The sequence below is a fragment of the Toxorhynchites rutilus genome, chromosome 2, assembly GCF_029784135.1.
Source record: "Toxorhynchites rutilus septentrionalis strain SRP chromosome 2, ASM2978413v1, whole genome shotgun sequence".
Taxonomy (NCBI): domain Eukaryota; kingdom Metazoa; phylum Arthropoda; class Insecta; order Diptera; family Culicidae; genus Toxorhynchites; species Toxorhynchites rutilus.
This window is the reverse complement of record NC_073745.1, coordinates 302,792,357-302,813,445: the sequence shown is the minus strand read 5'-3', so window position 1 is coordinate 302,813,445 and position 21,089 is coordinate 302,792,357. Positions and strand designations below refer to the sequence as shown.

Sequence of the window (21,089 nt, the reverse complement as noted above, 5' to 3'; positions counted from 1 at the left end):
TGCCACACCATGTACTTTTTGGCAAACTTGGATAGTTTTTGCTTGCGAATCTCCTCTGGAACGCTGAATTTGTCCTCTGCGGAGAAGAACAACAGGCCCGGCAGCTGACGAAAGTCCGCTTTGACGTAGGTTTCGTCGTCCATTACCAGGCAATGCGGCTTCGTCAGCATTTCGGTGTACAGCTTCCGGGCTCGCGTCTTCCCCACCATGTTTTGCCTTTCGTCGCGGTTAGGAGCCTTCTGAACCTTGTATGTACGCAGGCCCTTCCGCTGCTTGGTCCGCTGGACGAATGAACTTGACAAATTCAGCTTATTGGCGACATCCCGGACCGAACTTCTCGGATCACGTCTAAACTGCTTAACTACGCGCTTGTGATCTTTTTCACTGACGGAGCATCCATTTTTGCCGTTCTTCACCTTAAGGTCGATGGTTAGGTTCTCGAAGTATCGTTTTAGTACTCTGCTGACCGTGGATTGGACGATTCCCAGCATCTTACCGATGTCTCGATGTGACAACTCCGGATTCTCGAAATGAGTGCACAGGATTAATTCACGACGCTCTTTTTCGTTCGACGATATTTTTCCAAATTTACGAAAAATTGACAGTGAAGCATGGCCAACGTGATCTATACACTCTTATCTGATTATAAGCGAAAGCTGAAGATATAATTCCTAAAAATTAAATTTCTACAGCGTTTTTTTCCGTGATGCAATTTGATGTGACACACCCTTTACTCGAAATCTTGATCATGTTACTTAGTGCGGTCTGATTGAACACCGACCAAATGATACAACCGGTCATTTTGACCGGTCTGTATTCCAAGTGTGGATGACACTGTAAACGAACTAAATGACAGATGGCGCCCAAAATTGACATTAAGACCACTGACAGTAGCACCAGCATGAAAAAATTGAAAAATCTTCAACGAGAAGATTTAGAATTACAAAATCCCGGTATATATCCCGGTGTGCACCCGTGGCCGAGTGGTTAGCGTCTCACATTATCATGCCGGGTGTTCGGGTTCGATTCTCGTTCTGGCCGGAGGATTTTTCGTCAGAGAAATTTCCTTCGACTTGCACTGTGGTCACGCGTATTCTAGAGCTTGCCCCTCGGAATACATTCAAGGCGTGTTATTTGGCTTAAAGCCGGGTTCAGACGGTGCGAGTAAGCATACGAGTCGGTCTAGTCAGTTACTGCAGTACAGCTATTCACACCGTGTGAACACATCATGCCAGTTAGTGTCATGTGTGATTCGGCGTGCGAGCTACTTCAAAGTTTTTTGAATTTACTCGCACTCGCATCCCTAAAAACGTCAAAAACAGAATTTAGCGCTCGAATCAGGGATGCCAAATCTTTACATTGTCTTTACATGTCTCTATTTTTAAGATATTTGAAAATATGCGAAGATATTTATAGACTTGAAAATTATTGGAAAAACAAATAAAAACCTCATAGTTTCTAAACGGAATCGTTGTTATTAAACGGTTTTATTTAGCTTGCCCTGTAATCTGTTTGTATGTTGGTATGTTTGTTTGTTTGTAAGATGTTTGTCTGTAGCGCTGACCCACATCAATAGAAATTTGACACCCTTCCTGTTGACCGATTGATCTGAAATTTGGAACACACCTTTATCTCTGTAGTCATTACAAAACTGCGTATTTCATGACCTTTAAAATCCAAGATGGCGGCCGCTACAAAATGGCGGATCCCTTTCTTCCTCAAAACCTCATCAATGTGGGTTTTCCAAAACCCCATCAATATGGGTATCAATTGGAAGGGCTTGACTAGCAGACTACGGTTATTTAAGGAAAATTCAAATCCAAGATGGCTGCCACTTCAAAATGGCGGACTACATATTTTCTAAAAACCCTATTATTATGGGTATCAAATGGAAGGGCTTGACTAGTAGAACACGATTATTTATGAAAAATGCAAATCCATCAAAATTCTACCAAAAGGCGGACTACATATTATGTCAAAACCCCAATAATATGGGTATCAAATGAAAGGGCTTGACTAGCAGAATACGGTTATTTATGATAAATGTAAATCCAAGATGGCTGCCACTACAAAATGGCGGACTACATATTTTCTAAAAACCCTATTATGTGTATCAAATGAAAGGGCTTGACTAGTAGAACACAGTTATTCATGAAAAATGCAAATCTATGATGGCTGCCACTATCAAATGGCGGGCTGCATATTTTCTCATTTTCGATTAATATGGGTATCAAATGAAAGGGCTTGAATAGTAGATCACAGTAGATCATGAAAAATAAAAATCCAAGATGGCCGCAATCACAAAATAGCAAATTACTTTATTAAACGGTTTTATTTAGCTTGAACTGTTCGTATGTATGTTTGTATGTCTGTAGGATTGTCCCACATTAATAGAACTGGGAACTGACCGAATTTATAAAATACCTTTATCTCTGCTCTCATTTTAAAACTGCTTATCTTGAAAAATCCAATTTGGCCGCCGCTTCAAAATAGCTGATTCCATATCATCTCAAAAGAAAAAGGTTGATTGAGATATGTGTATCAAACTAACGAACTTGACTTGGAGAACAAACTATGTATTTTCTGCAATCCATTCAATATCGGTATCAAATGAAATTTTTTGACTAATAGAATACAGTACAATGGCTTTATTGTAGAGAAATATTCTAATGAAACAGATAATGTACTAAAAACTAGAAAATAAAATGAGTAAAAAAAACTTTTTAAGTTAAACGGTTTATTTGTGATTAAACATAATAATGTACTAAAAGCAAGACAATAATTAGGCAAGTAGCAGTTAGAAGTTATCACACCTCTCCTTCATTAGTCTAAGACATTGATAAGACTAAAATAAAATCGTGGGGCACGTTGGATTTTCATTATCCACAATTAGTGACTTCATCATATGTCCTACGATTTTATTTTAGTCTCATCAATGCCCTAGACTAATGAAGGAGAGGTGTGATAACTTCTAACTGCTACTTGCCTAATTATTTTCTAGCTTTTAGTACATTATTATGTTTAATCACAAATAAACCGTTTAACTTTACTCATTTTATTTTGTTTTGCACGCTGGTGGGGCACGTTTTCTTTTTGAGATAGTTTTCTTGTGATTCTAAATATAAAATCATTATGGGCCACAATTTTCGTTCAAAATTCAGTAGTAGATTTTAAGTAGATTTTCATTCATTATTTTAGTTTTTGAGTCGTATTTATTCCTCCTGCAAATCTACTATCATTTTCATTTCACAAATTGGTACACGAAGCTGCTGTCAAGGCGAAATAAATCAAATTTTGAAAAATCTTTTAGACTGCCATTTGTAGCACCACATACTTTCAGAATTATTCTAGCTATGGATGCTTTTGAGATTCTAAAAAAATATCGACAATAATCTGAACGATATTCCAGAAGAAAGGCACATCATTTCTAATTTCACTCATGTAGGTATAGCATCCCTCATGTGTGTATCTTGGTGTTGTATTTGTGGAGCAATTAAATCCAACAGTTTTTTCACTTTTTCAAGTGTTATTCTCAACACTGCTTTGTACTCTCGGGGATCATCATCGTAGAGTTACTTCAATGTTGTATTTGTTGCTCCTTTTCTTTGCATCCAATTCCTGGCCCGAATCCTTTTTGCTTTCTGCTTTTTCCGGATAGTACCTTCAGTTCAAAGAAATTCAGCACAAAATATTTTTAAACACGGCCAGCGTGTGTTTCGCGATAAAATTGTGTAATGATAAATTCAACTAAAAACCTAAGACGAAAACTGCCAATAAAGAATTCGATTTCGGATCAATCATCTGACAAATTCGGACCTGATTGCTGTTTCTGACTATTTGATGGACATTTGAAAAATCGCCTGGCATCTCTGGTAAACCTGTGCCGTAGTATCTAGTTTCTTGCCAGCAGCTCACATTGTGTGAACGGACAAGGCAAGTCAACCATTTGTCAAGCGAGTTCACCGGGTCAGTAGCTGTTCATTGTGAAGTCAGCTACTAGAAACGTATAAATGGGCCTTAAGAAATCTCATCTAAGTATTAATAAATGACGCTAGTTAATACATACGTTGAGACGGCAAAAGTTCCACAGGGAACGTTAACGCCATTCAAGAAGAAGATATTTGACAGAATGTACATGTTGTGAATAACCCAGCTCCGTGGGGTATGCCATTTACTCCGGGATTCCAGAATACTTGTTGGTCCAGATTCGGCTCCGCTCCGCGATGATGCTGTCAGATTGAGCTCGATGTTGGCTCGTCGGGTTGCATCGGGGTAAATATGAATAGTGGGATGAACGACAATGGCGAGTAAATTATAAATGGCAATAGTGGCAAAATACATTCTGGAATCCACACATATATGATGCAATTTCACACATTAAGATGTTTGATGATCTGCTACATATTAGGGATTGTTAACCGGTTTTCTCGCTACCGATTTTACCGGTAATACCGGGTCATTTGTTGTTACTGAATTAGCGGTATTTTTACAATCAATAACCGGTAATTTCGGTAATTTTCATATTTCACCATAAATAATATTTGCTTTTATGTCGCTTTGGAATATTTTAAAATATTCCAAAAAAAAAAAAAATGATCGAAAAAACACAACTTACTGTATTGCGCCGATGTTTCGACCTGCTAACTTCAGTTAAAAAATCGCTGTGCTTCAGTGATGAGAAACTGACGGCGATAAAAGAATTGGTTGATGCCCTCGAACCAGTTCTGGTCGCTGTTCAGCTGCTATGCCGGAAGAACTACACCCTTTGTGAAGCTCACGTGGATTTAAATTTATGTTAGAACAGCTGTCGGAGGTACTATAAGAAATTTTGAAGTAGCTGCTTGAAGCTCTGGTTGATAGGATTGCAGAAAAACGAATAATCATTCTGCTCGTGGCCGTGAAGCACTTACACTGGACGATGTAGAACCTGTAGAACAATTGAGCATCAAGGAAAAACTGGAACGACGATTGCAGCAATCAAAGGTATCAACGTCCAACACAAGCTTAACGTATATGAACAGATTGATGGAAACCCTCAGACAAGAGTTTTCCTACAGAGGGCGTCAGAGGTAAATACATGCCAATGGAATGCGATGCTATTCGTACTGTCAACCCAAAATCATTGTACTCTGAACGTGCGTTTTCCTCTCTTCTTGAAATTTTGTTGACGGGATCCGATCTAGATTAGAAGGCAACAAAATTATCATTTTTTGTGTCGTTAAGTATTACTTTAACCAACAAACTTAGTAACAAAAACTTGAAAACAAGCATACGCAATAAAAGCCGTTTCTTAAAGAAAATGGTTTATTTTAAAGTATTTTTTACCGGTTTTATCGGTAATGAAATTTTTATTACAGAACAACCGGTTATTGAAATTTTGGCACGGTAATGCAATCCCTATTACATATGTCGTACTTCTCGCAAGAACCCATAAATACAGTCGTAAGCTTTCCGAATCAACTTTATTAACAATCTTAACCTATAGATTGATTTTTGGTTTTGTCTTTGCTTCTTACATCGTACGCTAAATTCGTGATAAGTTATATGGTTGGCGTCGGCTCTGAACCCACCCTGACTAATGGCGGGTTTACATTAGGGAGATCTATAGCTATAGATGGATTTATTCACGTGAAAATAGGTGTAAACGGGTGAGAATAAATATGATACACTTATTCGAGGTATATATAACTTGAATAAATTCAGCATATGTAAACGCTTGTGAATTTCTCACTGGTGAGAAATCACTAAAGTTGGATGCAGTTCTACTTCAGGTGAATAAATTCACCTAAGATATGAATATATTCATTATAGAAGTTCAAGTTAGTGTAAACGGTTGATGCGATTTCTATAAATCTCATCATATTTCTTCACATGAATATATCACTAGTCTAAACCCACCCTAACACATTTCATCATCATCAACATCTTTAAATTGATCCAATCAACTCACTCTTCTATCTGCCCGCAAATACTTAATTAATGCAAATTGTAGCGTGATTTCAAAATTTTCCTAGAATACTGAAAATAATTACTAGTTTTCGATTCAGTTTTTTTTTGTCGTTATCATTTGTGGACACTTTCTTCCTTCGATTCCTAACAATACAAAACTATACTTCACTTGTTAGGCTATTTATCTTCACAATTGGTTAACATCGAAATGGCTACACTTTTATTCCTTCCGGTATGCGAGGATTCACATGCGACTAAAAACTACTGCCAACGCCAGTGCCACCCAGCTGACCCCCATCGTCTTTGAACCATTGTCCGGGGTCTCGCTGGAGTCATCTCGGGCACTTTTGGCCGCCTGTTCCGGCCCGTCCTCGACCGAGTTCTGTTCCACCTCGCTCGGTGGCAGTTCATCCGCCAGGTCGACATCCTTCACGACCTCGTCGGTGTTGTAGAGAACCACCCGGTCGCCCAGCGGTTGGATTGGTCGGAAATTGTGGGTCAACGGATGTCCTTCTTCGTCCTCAAGTGCGCGGAATGCCTCGATCTGGTGTGGTGGTGTGTGGTCACGTGTGCGTTGGCCCATTTGTGACATGAAAATAAACAAGCGACAACAAGCGTGTGAGTATGACACGGAATATAAATTATAATGGGATCGTTCAGAATGCGGTGGCAGAAAGAGAATCGTAAGACAACATTGTCTTTTATACCACTCAATTACGAGTGAGACAATCTTGCCATCAGGCTTAATGAAAACTTATTCCTATTTGACGAAAATTGTGCAAGCATTTCGCATAAAACAGAGAAGGTGATCCCCGAGTGTTGACTTCGAGTGACCGTCGGTTGGTTTGTTTTTGTTTCATTCTTCGAGTAGATCAAAAATAAACCGACGCTATGCTATAAATAAAATTGATCACGTCTTGGTGGCTTATAAGCGCCGCGGGACGGTTGGTATTTTCCTTCTGTGAGCTGCAGATTGATGAATAAATTCATTCAACTTAATCCGTTAGCTTTCAGTTACATACTTTATAACTGCAATTACTCTTCGTGTTGAATTTTAGCGGGATAAAATTTAATGCCATTCAATTTCAACTGTAATTATCGCAATTGATTCCCATTAGTGCACGATTTGATTGACTGCACCGTCTCTCACCTGCGCATGGGACAGCAAAATCGGCTCCTTGAAGTCGATCCACGTGACCACCTCGCTGCATGGTGGCGTCGTCAGTGATCCGTTGTAGGTGTAATAGTGCAGCACATCTCTAGCGATCAGGTCTTTCAACGAAGGGGGATTCACGAAGGCGGCCGTTTTATGCGAGCTGGTCACGTTCCCCAGCAGCTGCACAAACTCCTCATACTGGGCATTATCCTCCTGGGAGACCTCGTAGAAGAAGGCCAGCACCGTCAGTCCGTCCCAGTACTTCAACGCCGTCTTGGCGTTCTGGTACTCCTGTTTGAAGAACACCACGTGTAGCTCCATAGGGAAACTGTTGGAGGGTTGGAGGAAAATAATCAACACAACGATTACGAAGGATTTATATCCAATCGTCACTTACATGTGATTGTCGATCATATCTTCGCTGCCGAAGGTGTCATTATCTCCCCAGTGGAAATGCAGCTGGGAATACTGGTACACCCCGTCCAAGGGTCCCCCCGACACCGTCGGTATGTGGTCAGACTTCATCGTGACGGCAACTGGAATGAATCAACAAAAAGAAAACAAATGAGATTCTAGGAATATATATAGATAAACCCTTTACCGATTATATCTGGTTCGGAGATCTGTAATTGGTTTACGAATTAGCATCCGAGTGCGGATTCGGTTCCAGCTCGTGGTCCGTGGAGATGATGAAAAGATCGGTCGTTAAGAGGTTGGACAAACATAACACGTCACAAAGCGTGACAAAGTTTCGCACAAGGCAAACAAAAATAGTTCATCGATCATCGTGTTCCAAACTTCTGCTCTCCTCCCATTTCTGGAGCATGCCGACAAGATGGTTGTTTGCGCGGATTCTTTTGATTGAACGAATCGAGATAAATTATGGCCTTCGATTGCGGAACTCACGAATAGTTCTTTATTATAATGTACCGTTGACTAGATGTTCCTAGTTAAGGGTAGATAACATTTAGGTTGAACTTAAGGTGAAGGTGGAAGCTAGCCACAAATGGCTGCCACAATGGCGCTCATTTCTTTCATCTCCCTCCCTCACCCTTCGCCCGAAAATCAATAATTTTGCGAAACAGTGTGGAGAAAATGATCATTTTCGCACACTTCCCATGAAGTAATATCAGCCAAACTCTAATCGATTACTCACAAGATATTAAATTTTCATCTGCTGTCGCACTGTATAGTGAACAACGTCGGAAAACTCGAGCAAGTGCTCTGAAAGTTAAATTTTCATTTTTCAATCTTCGACAATGGTTTTGTTTGTATTGGTGAGAGCATCGTTATTTTTTCGACACTGATGCCAGACAACATCATCGAAACATCTATCAAAACCTTTCAATAAAATGTTATTCCTGAGTCATAGCGTTTCATATCATGAAAATCAATAGAATAAAATTGTGTTGATATCAATACAATCATTATTTTTACGTTTAATGGGTCTATAATGTAAGTTTTAGCAACTTAACATTGGGTAAGAAAATTGTATTGCAGAGCTCGGAACACTGCCACGGCTGCCTATGCTTTCAAAAACAATAAACGGAAAAGTACTACATTCAATCAAAATGTCTCGGCCAACGAAGAGAAGAGTTAAGGCTCTCCAACGTGAATATGTGAAAACAATACGACCAACGAAGGAAAACATGAAGGAATTATCAGCATGCGGAAGAACTTGTTAATATCAAAAGAGGCCCAATTCGCAGGTGTTATAAATTTGCTCATGTTACGCTCGCGTATAATCAGTATTGTCAGTGTCAATGAAGCGCCACACAGTCTGATAAGTGAATTGATCTATTTACATGTGCTTCGCTCTTCTCTCACAAACACTATTACCCCATTTTTACACGTGGGTTTACCTACTACAATGGCTAGCTTCCACCTTCACCTTAAAGTAATACTACGTTTGGATTATCCATCTGTCATATCTTATCATGCACAGTGAATCGAAATTGGCATTAATATTGCGATATAATATACAGAACTATATTTAAATAAAATAAGTAAAAAAAACTTTTACGTCAAACGGTTTCTTTGTGATTAAACATAATAATAATGCAGATAATGTACTAAAAGCTAGAAAATAATTAGGCAAATAGCTGTTAGCAGTTATCATACCCCTTCCTTTATTAATCAGGGACCAATTTCTCTTCTACTTTGATTCTGCTCTACACTATGCTTGCTTCTTGCATATTCTGAATTATAGAGTGTTTAAAATTCATCAGTTCATTCGCATCTAGCCTTTTGAAAAAGGCCAATTTGGAGAACTAAACTAAACACTCGGTCTTGAGAAAGATCATTGCGAAAGCTTCACTGGACACTAGCTGGATGGCAGGCGAATTTCGGTCTTAGAAAAACTTTTTGTAGATTTGTTTTTCAGTGTACATCGTGTACATGTTTTTTCAGGGTCCCCGGAACTTTTTACTAAAGAGTTATTTATGAAATTTCGACGTATTCGCAAATAATGATAAACCAAAAAATTCAAAAAAAAAGTTTCTGTCGTCTTGCGTCCTAAGTGGTCGAGTCTCGGATACAACCCCTCATTTTTTTTCGACCATTTTTCACTGTCCCGTCTTTCTATCAATTTGTATCGTATTTTGATCATAAAAATGTAGAATGTCTTTGATTTCTATATAAAGGGGTCGCTCTACGAAATTGAAAAAAAGAGAAGAGGTATGTAACGAATTATCAAGGTATTTAAAACGCATATTACGCGAAATGCTGTATACCATTGGATGGAAAATTTATCCAGCAATTTTTTTTTGCTTAAGGATGTATTCTAGTGTACAGACACGAATTTCGGATGTTTTTTCGAGCTCTGTAAACATAAAACAAAAAATATTTTTTCTATCCATTATATCATTATTTGTTCATCTATACTTTAACAATAAAACAAAAAATGAACGGAGAAAAAATATTTATAGCTAGAATAGTTAAGAACAAAAAAAAAATAGAACAGATTCTGAAGTCAACAAGTCTAAGACATTTTTTTTGAAAAAATGGCGGCCGTTTGAAAAAAAATGTTTGAAAACAAATCCAGGAAATTGTGTCAAAAACGCCTCCGTATTGTTGACGTAGGACTACGAAATTATATTATTCAATGCCTGTTTCTCACTTTGGTTATTATTTTAGAATGCATCGAAATTTTGGTTTTAACTTTTTGGTAGAGTGTTTCGTGATTGATTTCCGTGGTTTCGTAGGTGTAAAAAAATTCGAGGATGCGTCCTCGTTCTCGCGAGAAAAAAAAAAACAAGCTGGTCATTCAACGCACTATGTATCCTTATGTCACAGAGATGTCGTAGAAAAGGCTAATTAGAAGATTAAAATTAACTCTCTTATTATTTCTAGGATTATATTACATACAGTCATTTACTTCATTGGCTTGCGAATGAGAATTATGCCTCGCCAATACATTAGTTGCTCTTTATTGACTGTAAGAGTAGGGAGACACACAAATGCACAGAACAAATCTATGGGAAAATAAGAGTGCTTCCATGTTTTGTCATTTCAAACCATTTATGAATCAGAGAATTGTAATGCTGCCGCTAGTTGTGATTCTGTCAGCACTTGTACGGAAATACATCATTGAAGAATCAGACTAACTTTATCAGCAAGCACAATGGATCGATGTAAATGTTGACGTTATGTCTATAGAATAAGTTCTGTGGTCTTTGGTGTGAATAAAATCGATGTGCACTGAAAAATAAAAAAAAGCTAGAGGCGAATGAACTGATGATTTTAAACCCTCTATAATTCAAAACATCATCATCATCATACAAGTCGACTCGCTCCAGCTATCAGACAGCACTCTTTTTCAATGCTGAATTCACACACACACACACACACACAAAATGGTCTCGCTTTTTGCCTCAGAATGCGTCTTCAGAATATGCAGAGAGAGAATCAGGAAGTCATAGAGAGCGGACGCGTTTCTGTTACTCTGTGCATAATTTCGGTCGACATGCACAAACATGTTATCGCGTCGTTTGTTTCATTTAAGAAGTGTAAAAAGTGATCTTTTGTTTGTAATTACGGCGTTGAGCACCTTTCTCAAGCTTCTAGAAGTGCGTTCCTTCGTTGCAATGCCATTTATACCTGTTTTAACGTGATTTTTCATCGAGAGGAAATAAAAACGATTATGAGAAAAACGAAGCTGCGTTACGTGGAATAGTGAATGGAAGCGAAACGAGAGATTTTTTTTTTCAAAATCGGGCGGGTTTTCCAAAGTGATTGGTGATCGATGCGCGTTGAAGTGCAATGAAAGTTGAATTTCACGGGAGAAAATTTCAGTGAAAATCATTGCAAAGTCAGGTGTCGAGGAGGTTTAAACCTCTTTTTTTTACGCTTCAAGCGTCACCAGTGTTTGGCTCAGTGTGCGTGTTATAAACCTCTGTATGGGGTAGAGCATGCTGGTGTGTGTGCGTTTGCGTTACGTTGTTTCTTTACAGACAGGGAAGAGTCGCGCAGGGGCAGATTTGTCTGTGATTATATTTGGTGTTTTTGTGCACATTTTTTTTTATTTCGTTTGTTATCCGTGATTTTTTATTCATTTGTTATTCGCGATGAGTAATTCAATACATCGCTGGCCGAACATTTGTTAGTGTGTGTCATACATAACAAGATAAGTACTTATGATAAAATTCGAAATTACTATTTAAAATCATAAATCATATGTGTAGTAATCATGTTGTTTTTTTTTCCTTTAGAAAATCGACCACTCGAACCAACAATAATCCAGAGAATGAATTGAGTTTGTGGCTCACGTATTAAACATGAAAAATATGCTCTCGTTCATGATTTTCATTTTGCCACAACCTCCAATTACATTTTACATTTCTCTCCGTCAGTCTCTCCCGGTTTTCCTTTTTATCGTGAAAAGAGAATACAAAGATTTTCAGCAGTTGAGTCAAAGCTATGTAACAGATAATCCGATTCAACGAAGCTGCAATTAATTCGAAACACTAGAATTCCCAATTTCGTTTATATTCTTCCAAAAATGTACGATTAATGCTCTCTCCCACAATATGGTTCAATTTAACGGAAGGTATTTTCTCGGTGATCTTGTCAGGTTTCCCAAAAATAACACTCCGTCGTCGCGATTGAAGTTCGATACAGAACAGGCGTGACTATTAATGGAACATATTGCCGACTCGATTGGCTGTACAGGAATTCTCTCGGTTACCTACCTTCTTAGGTTCCCCACAGTTAAATCTCCGCCGGAGTGATTGAATTTCGAAAAAAAAGTAAGTGCGATGAATACTAGAATAAAAGCCGGACCAATCTATCTGACAGGTTTTCCTTCTCAGGATACCATAATCTTTGCCGCGTATTGTAACACATGCGGTTTTCGGATTTTTGTTTCGTCGAGTGGTCGATAGTTCGCGTTCACATAATCACATCACTTACCTCAGTGAATCCTGATTTTTACCTCTCCCTACTAACAACTATCCCTCCCATGATAAACGCTAGGGAACCACGCTATAGAGGCGACCCTTCTGGCTTTCGGGCGGCGAATATCATACTAACATTCCTTCCCTTCCCCTGGTGACTGTAAGGACGTGGCCGGCGTCGTTATTGACCATTTAAAGCTCGAATCACCGAAAATTGCACAAGGAGAATGATTCGCTAGTCCCAAGCGTCATTCTGTGTGTTCTTTGTGCAATTTGGTTGGTTCTGGTCAATCACGTAGAGCAACTACGAAGTGTACAGTCTACCCAAGCTCAAGCTCAAGCTCAAGCTCAGAATGCGTCTTCAGAATATGCAAAAAGCAAGCGTAGTGTAGAGCAGAATCGAAGTAGAAGAGAAATCGGTCCCATCCCACTAAAACTTTCGACTAACGAATTATGCCAGGAATTTCGATGCATTTTAAAAATCTATTTTATATTTATTTTTGATTGAAGAGAACTTTTGTCAATTCAGGAGTGTGTTATGATCCGTCTTCAAAGAAATTTAATTTTCTTTAATTTTCATTATCGCGCGTTCATAACAAACACGTATTCTCTCTTGGTACGAAGTGCACCGAAAACAGAAACAAGTGAGACCAAAATCAGCACAGCGCAGAATTCTGATACTAAATATCGCTTCTCACCGGTGTGATGCCCGCCTCATTATACACACACACACACACACACATATATATATATATATATATATATATATATATATATATATATATATATATATATATATATATGTCAAATTTTACAATTTTTTTTTTATTTTTATATATATATATATATGTATATGTATGCCCGTTTTTCTTCGCTCGTTCTAAGCTAAGCATAAAAACAGCGCCAAGCAAAGCAGATAAACCAGATTCGAGCGCGGTTTAAAATTGGGTATATAAACCGGTGTGGTAAGGATGTTCGAACTTCAAAGTGAACGGTGTTGACAACAAATTTTTGTCAACGTTGATTTGGAGGAGTGAAAGTTCGACTGGGTGCAAAAACAAAATTGCACGTCGGCACCGCGTTGCATTCCGAAGACTGGTTATGATTTATTGGCGTAATGATGTTGTTTTGGATTATAGAGGCTTTAAGCTCTCTCAGTCCATTCGCCTCTAGCCTTGAAAAAGACCAACTTCAAAAATCAAACTAAACAATTAGACTTTGAGGAATGCCATTTAGAAAACCTAGCTGGATAACAGACGATCGTGACATATTTGAATTTTTTACAATCGATCATTCAATTTTCGTGATTTCAAATATTATTTCTGGGTTAAAAATTACGTGAGGTGTTTTTCAGCGTTGAGAGTTGCGTTCTTCGGTGGAGAACTGAAGGTAAAAATTTGTTTCGATGCTATTTCTTTCGCCTTCGCCGCCCCCACACAATAGATTCGGATTCGGATTCGGATCTTTCTGTTGCCGTTCTGTGTCTTCTCTACGTGTTGGAGATGTATTTTTGCCGAGAGATACAAGAAAATTACTTATATATGAGATCAGTATATCAGTTTCCGTGCTTTAGACAGCGAGTAATCAACAGTACATGTCAATGCTTAGAATTGATTTGACAATGTACTTAAACTGCCTCGCGAAACTTTCGCGCATTGCGCATATTTGTATCGAAGAGTTTTATTATGAAATTTCTTTAATGTTTGCTTTCGCCGGCAATAGTTGTTAACATTGTATGTTGACCATTTCACGTACAACATCGAGTATCACTCGATGTGAAATGATTGTGCCAAAACGTACAACATCGAGTCTTTCTTGTGATGAGCTTGCATATCACAAGACGCTAAGACGCTCAGCTGAGTAGTGAAATTACTCGATGCGTGACTCATCGAATGGTTTGTATTGTGTCCGCGCTTTTGAAATTTAAATCGTACGGGAAGGGGTTAACAATGCGGTCGTGTCCTGGACATCACCCTTTTTTTTGCGACCAGCGACACCCTGACTACGACGTGTTTTAGGCCCCTATGAAAAAGGTAAGGTGATGATTTCTTATCGTATTCAGCTAAATAAAATAAACGAAAGGAAAAAGGTGACTGATCGTTTAATAGTTCTAGGACGGTTTCATCAATAAGGGTTATTTTGAACATTTATGAGCATCGATACAAGAACACCAGAGAATGTTGAGTTTTTGTTACAACACTTTTGAAGATCAGTTTATATAACAAATGGATTTTCAAGGGCCACTATACGGAGAATTTTACCCCCGAAACTCAACTTTCGCATAAGTTTCATCGAGAAATAGGAGTATTTTAATGAGAATCAGAATGAACACCGTCTAACGGCGGTTGAATTCGTACGATATATCGCCAGGTTGATTCCTCTGATGCATCGGAGCATGGAATGAGGAACGCGTACTAACAGCTGGAAAGAATAAACAGGAAAAATGTTGAATGCTCTGAAGATTATATCGAAAAATAAACACCAGGAATATCTCAAGAACTAAACAAAGTTCGAATCTTATAATTCGAAATTTCCAGGAAAAGTTTTTTGGTCAAGGTATGTTGACGAATAAAGTTTGGATGCCTTTAAAGTCTATCCTACGAACCTGTTGCTTGATGTGAGAATTTAGATTGAATTGAATATCGTTTTTAACTGCATTTCACCAATCGATTAAACACATTGTAAATAACAATAATTGAAATAACTGTAACTGGAGTAACGAAATGAATAGCAAATCAATTATGACGAGCGACTTTCTTGCTAGAGATTGCTTCTTCCTGTTGAACTAAACGTCCTCCATGAAAATGGCATTTAACGTCGCGTGCGTGTAACTGAGGAAATGATCGAACGATCTGTAAAATTTGTTCAGAATTTTCATTTGCGGATAGTTTGATTCTCACATTATAAAATATATAGAACGATCGTAAGGTAATGTAAGATAATAATATTAACCAAATTTGAAACACAAACACACGTGTGGTAAAAACAGTGAGATGGGATCGAAGATGACGTGGACTCGCAATGCTGATAATTTTTTTTAGCGATAAACGGTTTTCATTATTTACTTCCAGCACTATTAATTCCGCGCCACGCTCGGGCAATACGTAAAAGGTGTCAATTGATACTTAAAACTTTCCACGCGCTGAATTGATTGTTAGCGCAATGAACTGAATCTAATGGCACCGTGACTTGTTGTGCAGATGATGGCAAGTAATGGTTATAATTAGATTTTTTCCAGTCCCAGTCATGGTGTATTATTTATCATAGCGAGCTAATTTTGGCACGCAAACTTTGATTTGTAGACACTGCGAATTATCAAATAGAAGCACATCGATCAAAGTCATTTTTCTCACCTGTGTGTCCATTGTTGGTCAGATTGGTCTCCTGCGGAGCAATGTTAAATCCGTCGAATATCAGTGGCGGCAAGTTGACCTTCTTCACGTTCAAAGAGTTGATATTGATCGGGCTCTGATGCTTTCCGGTGCAACTGTTGTACTGTTCCCCCCAATGGGATGGTCCTGTTGATTGGAAAGAAAGAAATAACTCCGGTTAACAATGATTGCGCAAACATGGTACTGGAGCGTGTTAGGAGCGTTTGACACGATGTGACATTGCGTTGTTAATGGTTTGATCAATCGAATGGCACGAGTGACGCTGGAGATGATCAAACTGATGGGATGTGTAATACGTTTTTGTAACACTCAACTGTAATACGTTTTTGGAATAAAGATCATTCCATATAGATCAACGAAAGTTGTTGAAAAAAATACTGAGAATCGATTTGATATCGGGTTCGTGCTAAATCATGTTTAGCAACATACATATTTTTTTTTTATCACGACATCGAGCACGTTGTTTGGTCGTGCGAGGTGTATCTGGTCGCCAGATCGAATTTAGAAAACTCCCTTCGGGCCCGAGGAAGACAGCCCAATGTGCCGGTGAGAGATGTGTTGGCTCGGTTAGACCTTGATTACATGTCCCATATATATGTTTTCCTTAAAGCTATAGATCTTCGTGTGTGATTGTCCCTACATCCTTATACCCTCCTTTCCTTCCTTTGCGGGTAATTCGTCCCCTTGCTATAGATAGTAGAATAAGTTGAAATGTAAATAAACTATAGATATACGGATAGATTTAAGAAATGAGTGTTCATCAACATTGTTACAATTTCCTTATATCCCATCCTTCTCCTAAAAATATGTCACCCTTCTAAACTCGAGTACACCGCGAGTAATCGGTTTTCCACCTTACTAACCATAGATGTAAGAAAATTGTTTATATATATATAGTTTTAAAAATATATTTAAGAATTCGGCTCCTTTAAACTTAAGTAACTGAGCCTGTAAAAATAAACGAATTAATAAAAAAAAAAAACATACATATTTCATCGAAAGTTCACATGGTGGAAGTTTTTATTGTGTGTTAGGGCAAACAAATTAAATGAGGAAATGATTCTACGAAACACTTTCTATTTGTGAGCCTTCGTACAGCTCGCCCCAGACAACCTGACAATGATTAAACCCTTCTGATGTACTATACTATCAAAAATTTACTAGAATTCATAAACGTTTCCAGTTTCAGGACTTTCAGGACGGTACAAATATCGGTAAATTATCATTTAATACAAAGCGCTCACCACAGTGGCCACCTACAGTTCGCGAAGCTTATTTAATAATTAATGAACAATTAGAGCGTCATGACATTTGCATAACGTCAAGATTGAATGTTGAGAAAACACACCTGTGCAGGTTCCTGGGTTTAATTGTGGCGACACGTGTCTGAAATATTTCTCTCTTTTTTTTTTAAATATAATGATACAATATGCATTCGTAGGACAAATAGTTGCTGTCGTTATCATTGACTTGTTTACGTTGGGAATGTCTCAAATGAATGTAAATTTAAACTAAAAAGTTCCTGGAAATAACATAGGAAATCCATGATGATTCATCAAAATTCAAAATTAGAGTAGACTTGAAAACCTGGGCTTTTATTGTGGAAATTAGGATTTTAATATTTAAATTTTAATTATTAAATTAAATTTTAATAATTAATAAATTTTCTTTCGAAATATTGTACGCCGCTTTCCATTACAGGGCGGACACGGTTATATACAATATCTGATTTTTTTCACTGTATATAATCGGATCCTGTGTCACTCTGCTGAACTTCTATAATACTAGGTAAGGATGTTCCAGCTTTGTGTCATTGTAAACAAACAACACATGATTTTTATTCCAGTGTATTGGTATTGGTAACAACCATACACCTCATGATTTTCATATGTGTTTGTGGAAGCACTGAGCTTAAACAAATGTTTTTGTATTTTTCAAGTGTCAAGTTTGTATAAGACCAGTTACATTTTCCGTTGTTTCAGTTGTTTTGATCAATAAACTAATCAAGAAAAATCAAATTTGGGATTGTGAGGTTTTAGAGGGTAATGATGTTTTTATAATAGAAAGTAGAAAGTGCTCCCAAACCAAATCATCCGCACTATGGAAAATATTTTATAGGGGAACCTCTATGAGGTTCAACAAAAAAACTATGGTAATAAACGTACTTTGAACATTTTTGAACGCCATTCTCGATAGCTTCGAGATAAAAATTTGAAAAAAAAATACTGAAAGTACATCTTTTAAGGATTTATTGAGAAATAATAAAAAAAATTTAAGTACTAAAAAAATCTTGAAATATTGACATTTTTTTTTTGGGATTCAGAGATTCACTACTACTCTAATGCGTTTTGATCTTTTCTCAGAATATTTCGAGAGCAGCGCGGTACGAATTAATTAATCTAATAAATTTTTAATATTTTTTCCATTTTTTTGTGATTTTCTAGCATTTTTTAAATTATCCTAAATCTATTATTGTATTGTATTCGTGTATTCGTAAAAAGAGCCCCAAATGAAAAATGAAAAGTATTGTTGCAAATTAGAAAATTAGATAAATTTTCTGAAACCCTATATGGTTCACTATAAGAGCTAAGGCTAAAAACGTATTTTTTTCACGACACTCTCAATCAAGCAAACCATTTGTCATGACAATTGTCATGCGTAAATGCGAAAACAGAATAGAAACATACGGTATGAGGCATGATGTCGACGCCAACCTCTCTCAGTTTCTATTCTGTTTTCGCATTTTCGCATGACAATTGTCATGACAAATGGTTTGCTTGCTCTCAATAGCTTGGAAATGAAAATATAGAAAAAATACTCATGGTGTATCATAGTACACTCATAGTATCTTACTATGATAAAATTGCCATCGAAAAGTCATTTCGAATTTTGTTTTATACGAATTTAGATAATTCTATAAATAGAACAGATGTTGATATGTTTAGTCTTATGAATTTTAATTTACGATATTATTAACCATCGATCACATAAAAATAGAAAAATGCAGACGGTGATAATTAGGAAAACATTTTAAAATAATTGATTTACAGCAAGCTGCGGTTACTTCTCCTCAGTCTTTCGGCAAAGATGCAAAAGCTTTGTTGGGAGATGCTCATGCAGCCCGGGCCTGACTTCAAGTGGATACCCCCTATCAGTGACTTTTTTGGTTAGATTGTGGAAAATAATTAAGTATTATTGTTTTACAAATTTTGTTACATTCGTCCGCGTTTAGATGTTTATGACATTTGGTATTTTAAATGTTTATTGTCACACAATTTTTACCGCTCTACTATCACAATTGGAAGTATTCTATGTTTCGAGTTGTGATTTCACAACTCTATGTACCATAAATATGTAAAACATTCTGTCAAATTTATACCGGGAATTCGTGTTTTAAAAGAAAATACTTTATTTATCATCTAAATTAATATTATCGCCTTCAAAATATGTTCGTTCTGAATAAATGTACTTTTCCCAACGCAAAACGCAACGTTATTATAGCCGTATTCAAGAATTATCTCAAAATAGTACGTTCAATACTCGATACATTATGTAAAAATCAGGAACAAGTACGAACACAGCCGTACTGTGTTTCGAAACTTAATTGATTAATCCCAAAATTTCAAACTATTAAAAAATTATACCGCAAAACTCTCTAAAATTCTGAAAAAAACATATGTCAAAAACAGGTACATTCTAATAAAAATTATGTTTTAATGGATCTAAAAATAAAAAAATAAAAAATTTCGGAATGCCAAAAATAATAAAAAAAATTATTTTCTATAATTTTTTTTTTTATAATTTGTCATGGTACACCATAATATACGTACTTTAAGTATTTTTTCGAATTTCCATGTTCAAGCCTATTGAGTATGGCGTGAATAAAAAAACTACGTATTTGACTACAGCTCTTATAGTGATAGGGGTTCAAAAAAACTTAATTTTTGTAATTCGATACCTTATACAACATTTTCCATAACGATAGTGATCACATTTGGAGGCACTTTTCACGAACACATGAATACAGTTCAATTATAGATTTTAGGATAATAACAAAAGATTAGAAAATGAACAAGATAGATTTTTTTAATTATTGGATATTTTCGCGCAGCGCAGTTCTCGAAATTTTCTGAAAAGAAAATCACAAATATCAAAAATCACATTCGAACATATTTAAATAAAAATTAAACCAGTACTAAGTCTCAAAATTCTATATCAAAATTTCATAAATATATATTTTTATGTTATCGCGCAACACTTTTAAAATTCAGAAAAAAACACAATTCTAGAAAAGACGTAGAAACGCATTGAATGTAGTGGTGAATCTCTAAATCTTCCAGAAACTTTTTTCTTTAAATATTTCAACATTTTTTTTAGTACTTAAATTGTTGACGATTTTTTTTAATAATATTTCTCGATACATCATAGTAAAATGCACTTTCACTATTTTTTTTTCAAATTTTTATTTCGAAGCTATCGAGAATGGCGTGAAGAACATTGTAAAGTACAGTAAAAGAGTCATAGATCGCATAGATCGAGAAAAAATCAAGTGAATGGAACCACATTTGGCATATGGAAGTGTCAGGGGTCAATGAATGTTTCTATGGTGGCTCGACACTCTTCCGATCGATCGTGAATTCAAAACTCAGGGCCTTCATTTGACCATCGTTGTGGTTTTACAGAATAACTACGTCCACGCAACAATCATTAGCGATGGAGATCGATCCACGGTCAAAATAATATCGATTCATTCATACAACTGCTCTGCTTTGCAGGAAACATCGGGTTGTTGCTCTATTAATAACACAACAATAATCATATCAACGGTCTCCGCTGTTCGGTTGTCCAACTGAACAATGGAAGAACAGAAAGAATACTCTTACGCCTAAAATGGCAACAGTGTAATGTGCTATTTATAGATACGACGAAAACATGTGACAATGTAGACGATTAAAATCCTGCTCTGTTACAGCTAAAATGCTAATGAACCTGAATAAACAGACAAATAGGAAGAAAATTAATACGAAATCTTCATCAGATACTATTTTCGTTCCTATTTATTTGATATGATATCTAGAATACATTTATGCGACTATTTTTTCCGGTCGAAGCTGGAATATTTTACTTATACCGATATCGAATTTAGTGGGGAACGGAAATGTTTTTCTTACCGTTTTCTTCATAACAGGCGTCTACCAA

General features: G+C 36.8%; 1 protein-coding gene across 8 annotated transcripts in view; it reads right to left on the bottom strand.

Moving 5' to 3' along the window:
• Window positions 1-5,286: 5,286 nt before the first annotated feature.
• Window positions 5,287-21,089, bottom strand: part of LOC129768833 (carbonic anhydrase 7) — a 101,442-nt gene continuing 85,639 nt past the window's right edge. For all 8 annotated transcript variants that reach the window (XM_055770749.1, XM_055770747.1, XM_055770748.1 and 5 more), the window contains exons 4-7: window positions 15,852-16,016; window positions 7,503-7,641; window positions 7,100-7,433; window positions 5,287-6,493 (exon numbers count right to left, since the gene is read on the bottom strand). In XM_055770749.1, coding sequence (XP_055626724.1) covers window positions 6,194-6,493; window positions 7,100-7,433; window positions 7,503-7,641; window positions 15,852-16,016 — 938 coding nt within the window. In that variant the 3' untranslated portion in view covers window positions 5,287-6,193. The remainder of the gene's footprint in view (window positions 6,494-7,099; window positions 7,434-7,502; window positions 7,642-15,851; window positions 16,017-21,089) is intronic.